This window comes from Pterocles gutturalis, unplaced genomic scaffold (genome assembly GCF_000699245.1).
Source record: "Pterocles gutturalis isolate BGI_N339 unplaced genomic scaffold, ASM69924v1 scaffold51061, whole genome shotgun sequence".
In the NCBI taxonomy this organism is placed as follows: Eukaryota; Metazoa; Chordata; class Aves; order Pterocliformes; family Pteroclidae; genus Pterocles; species Pterocles gutturalis.
The window spans coordinates 3,078-7,208 of NW_010099696.1; the positions used below are offsets into that span (position 1 = coordinate 3,078).

Here is a 4,131-nt window from a genome sequence, read left to right on the forward strand (position 1 = left end):
AGCTTCTGGCAATGAACCATTTCTATGGCTACCTTCGAAGCATCAAAGATTTCATCTTGAGCCCAGTAGTGTGTAGAAATGCAGGTATTTTGTTTGGTTTATTCACCTTAGCACCAGATTATATTTCCACTCAGTGATTAATGAAAGTAAATCTGTTTTTCACAGTAGTTCCTATATAGCTGCACAAAGTATTACGCGACAGTCATTTGAAAACTTTCATGACAAAGAATGGGCTAAAAAATGTATAGAAATCTTGTTACACCATTTATGTTTCTAAATTGTTAATAAAACCCCACAAATTATACCTAGCTTTTAATGATATGTGCCAAGAGATTGTATTAGACATCTCATTCATGAGGTAATCAGTACTATTACGAATACTGCATTTGCTGTTTTCTGTAATAGCAATATGAAAACTAAATGTTTACACGTTATACACACAGACACAGCCATGGGACCGCATAGCACTGGGCAGATTACCTACTGCTTCCCATTTATTCAGTTCAGGGTTGTATTTTTCAATACTCTGCAGATACGTCCCCTTTGAATAGGAATACCCTCCTGTTACGTAGATGCATCCATTCATAACCACTGCGCCACACTCCATCCTTCTCTCCATCATGTGAGCCATCTCCTTCCACTCGTTTCGCTCTGGGTCATAGCAGTCTGTGATCGTGGTCTGTCCACCCACAAAATAGATCTTGTTTTGTAATGTAATTGAACACAGTCCGTATTCTTCAGGGAAAAAGGAATACAGTTCATCTCAGCATGATAATGGTAACCCAAACTGCAACTACACAACAAACACTGGGCACCACTGAGGGCAGCCAGGTTTCTTCACTGAGCTGAGGAGACACCTCAGCATTTTCTGCTACACTTGCTAAAAGCAAGCTCAGCTCAAGCTGTTACAGAAGATACATATGTGAGCACCAGTGAAAATTACTTTAAAAACTTACTGGTACCAAATGTAGAACATAGAGAAAACCCTTTTAAAATTAATATAAGTTATTTTTGCCAAATGCCTGTGAAGAGATAGATTTTACAGAAAGTTAGTTTACTATATTATTCTACAGAATGCAGCCATTCCTTAGTTCAATACTTACATAGTGATTTCTATACAACAGATGATTGAAGAGGATCTTCCCTTCCCCTCTCAGAGTCTGGAACTGTGAGATTATCCCACTCTGACCCTTGCTGCCCTACAGGCATTGCCCCTTTTATTAGGAACATGCCAGAAACTCTTAAGTGGGCTTAAAGACTCCCAGATACAAGTAATCAAATCAAGTTCTATGCTCGTTACAGAAATGATTGTTTACCTGGATGCGGACTTGTGGTGACTATACTCCACTCATTGCTACCCGAATGGTATTGCTGGATTTTATCATAGGTGCAGCTTCCCCTGTACCCATAGTGACCTCCGGTTACGTAGATAACTTCATGCAGGACACAGGCAGTGGCATTTCCAACACCTGTACACAGTGCGAAAGTCACAACACACCTTCAGACTGCACACAATAACCACTTCCATCCATAGTCCCATTTCAAATTACTTGCTAATTAATATTTTAGGATGAAATTATGCTTGCAAGTATCCAACTAAATGTGAAATTAAATAAACTTCTCAAGACACCTTATTTTATCATCATAAGTCAAGAGCAATTAAATAAGACTGCAGTAACAGATATATGTTGCATATAATGCAACCACACAATATCTCACAGAATTTTTACGCAGTACTCAAAGACACATTGTCACATTAGTTTTGGAATAGGGAATTACTTTCAATATTTCACTAAATTAAAGAGATTTTTAAAAGTCACTCATATGGCAAGGACAAAGACAACGGGAGTTGAGATAATTCAGTGTCTCAGGGTATCTCTTTTAGTCTTTCTCATGATGTTATTAATTATGCTATTGTATAAACAAATACAGAAACAGAATGGAGCCATGTTAACTCTGTCCCTAGGAGAACAAAACAAAATAAAACAAAGGAGCTGGAAAGAGAAAGTAGACCAGAATTAGGAAATTAGTGTGGTTTTTTTTTAAGCATCTAAGAAGTTTCACACAGCAAATGGGACAAAACAACTGCACAGAATGAGTAACTGCTCCCAGTATTAGAGTAGCATTTCTGCTTTTCAAGGACACAAGAAGAGAATAATAGCTGCATTTGTGGAAAATATACGAACAATTAAGAAAGGTGTAGGAGCGTAATAAATGTTTTTTCCTGCTACCGATACCCCAAAAACTCTTGTGTATGTAGAAAAACACTATGTTGCATCAGCTTACAGTAACATTTTATAATTAATTGTAAATGATTGTATTAATTTATAAAAAAGTATTACATATATAATTTTTATAAATTTTATAACAAAATAATACCCTTTTAGTTAGGCTGTGATTCCAATTTTTAATAGATCACTACTTTGGCTGCTAGAAACAGTGCTTTTCATTATCCTCACACTAAAGATTAAACTGAGGATCCTGAACAGATGATACACTGAAATACAATGAAACTTCATGCAAGAAGTTTTAATGAAGATGACACCTTTATAAATTATTGCACAGAAAATCTTAGTAATTTGGGTTTACATTAAAATAATACAATCCCTTTATTGGAGTTTGCTCTTTGACCATCTCCTGAATGGACTCTAATCCCAAGTAGTCTTATGATTTCTTTCTAATTCAAACAGAAATTTTACTCCTGAAAGAAGGCAAAATTAAACTGAGACTACCACCTGGCTCTTCCAGCCTAGTGTTCCATAGCACAGCCCTGCACAGAGTTTGGATGTTTGCAGTCATTGGCTAGCAAAGACCTGAACAAAAGCCCACCAACATTATCAGGAGATTCCCATGGACTTCACTGGAAGTTGGATCAAACCCTAAATGTGTCCATGGCACTTAAAAGCGGCAAACACAAACAGATCGACATTTGAGGCAGATGCCATACAAAAGCCTACCCACCTTTGATCATGTTTGCAATAGGAAGCCATTGCTTTTTTAAAGGATCATAGACCTCAGCTTCTTGCACTGGAGCTCCCTTTCGGTAACCACCCAACGCGTAGATGCAGCCACTCAAGGAAACGGCGCAGTGGTAATACCTTGCGTCAAGCATGGGGCAGCCTTCTGTCCATTCATCTCTCTCACTGTTATATATCCACACGGTGTCAAGGGCTTCGATGCTCTCCGTTCTATAACCTCCCGTCACATATATGTCTGCTCCCAAGCTGGTGACCCCATAGCTCTCTCTGGTGTGATCTGGCATCTCTGCTCCCTGGACCCATGCATTGGTTAAAGGATCCCAAACATGCACTTCTGATAAGGGATGCCAATAATATCCTCCAATCACATACATGGCTGCTGTGGGTCTTCTGGAAAAACCTTTGGGATTGGGCTTCAGGGCATTGTATATGAGTGACCTTATCTTATTGTCATTAAGTCGACATTTTTTCTGTAGGCTTAAAGCTGACCTCAAATACATGTTATCTAAGTCCACTCTGATGCAGCTCAGCAGTTCATAGACATCTTCAATTCTTTCTTCCACGTTGTGTGCAACCCACTGAACGACAGCTTCGATGGCTGCCTCTTCTTTCCAAACATTGAGATTCTCTCTGGAAAGAATAAACGAGAGCTTGTCCTTGCTAATGTCCAGAAACTCCTCCTGCTTCCACACTTCTTCAAACTGCCCTAACAATATCCTCCTGGACTCCTTTTCCAGCTCCGAGCAATGGTGATACTCGGCAAAGGCGTGCATCCCGATGCAGTTATCAGTGTCCAGGTGCCGCACCAGGAACTGCTCGCAGGCTTTCTTCACCGACACGAACTGGAGCAGGTCTGCAGCCTGGAGCAGGCTTTGGACATTCCTCTTTGTTATCTGGATCTGCGCCGTGTATGCATAATTCACCAGGGCTTCCAGCACGGCGTGGCTGAGCCCGGACAGCCTGATCTGCTGTTTAGATTTCTCCTCCATATCGGCCGTGAACATGGCTTTGAAGTAACCGCTGCAGGCGGCCAGGGCGGCCCGGTGGCAGCGGAGGGTGACCCCCGAGGCGCTCTGCAGGGCGATGTCGGTGAACAGCCCGTCCAGGTAGAACCCGCGGAACGCCGCCAGGAACCCGCCGGGGTGCGCGGGGT

At 41.1% G+C, this 4,131-nt stretch overlaps 1 protein-coding gene across 1 annotated transcript; it reads right to left on the bottom strand.

The window, feature by feature from the left end:
- Window positions 1-424: 424 nt before the first annotated feature.
- Window positions 425-4,123, bottom strand: LOC104457604 (kelch-like protein 23; the record flags this gene model as incomplete). The annotated part of the gene is made up of 3 exons (XM_010076928.1): window positions 425-735; window positions 1,317-1,469; window positions 2,962-4,123. Coding segments are annotated over 3 exons (1,626 nt in total), but the record flags the coding sequence as incomplete, so codon positions are not given.
- Window positions 4,124-4,131: the final 8 nt, after the last annotated feature.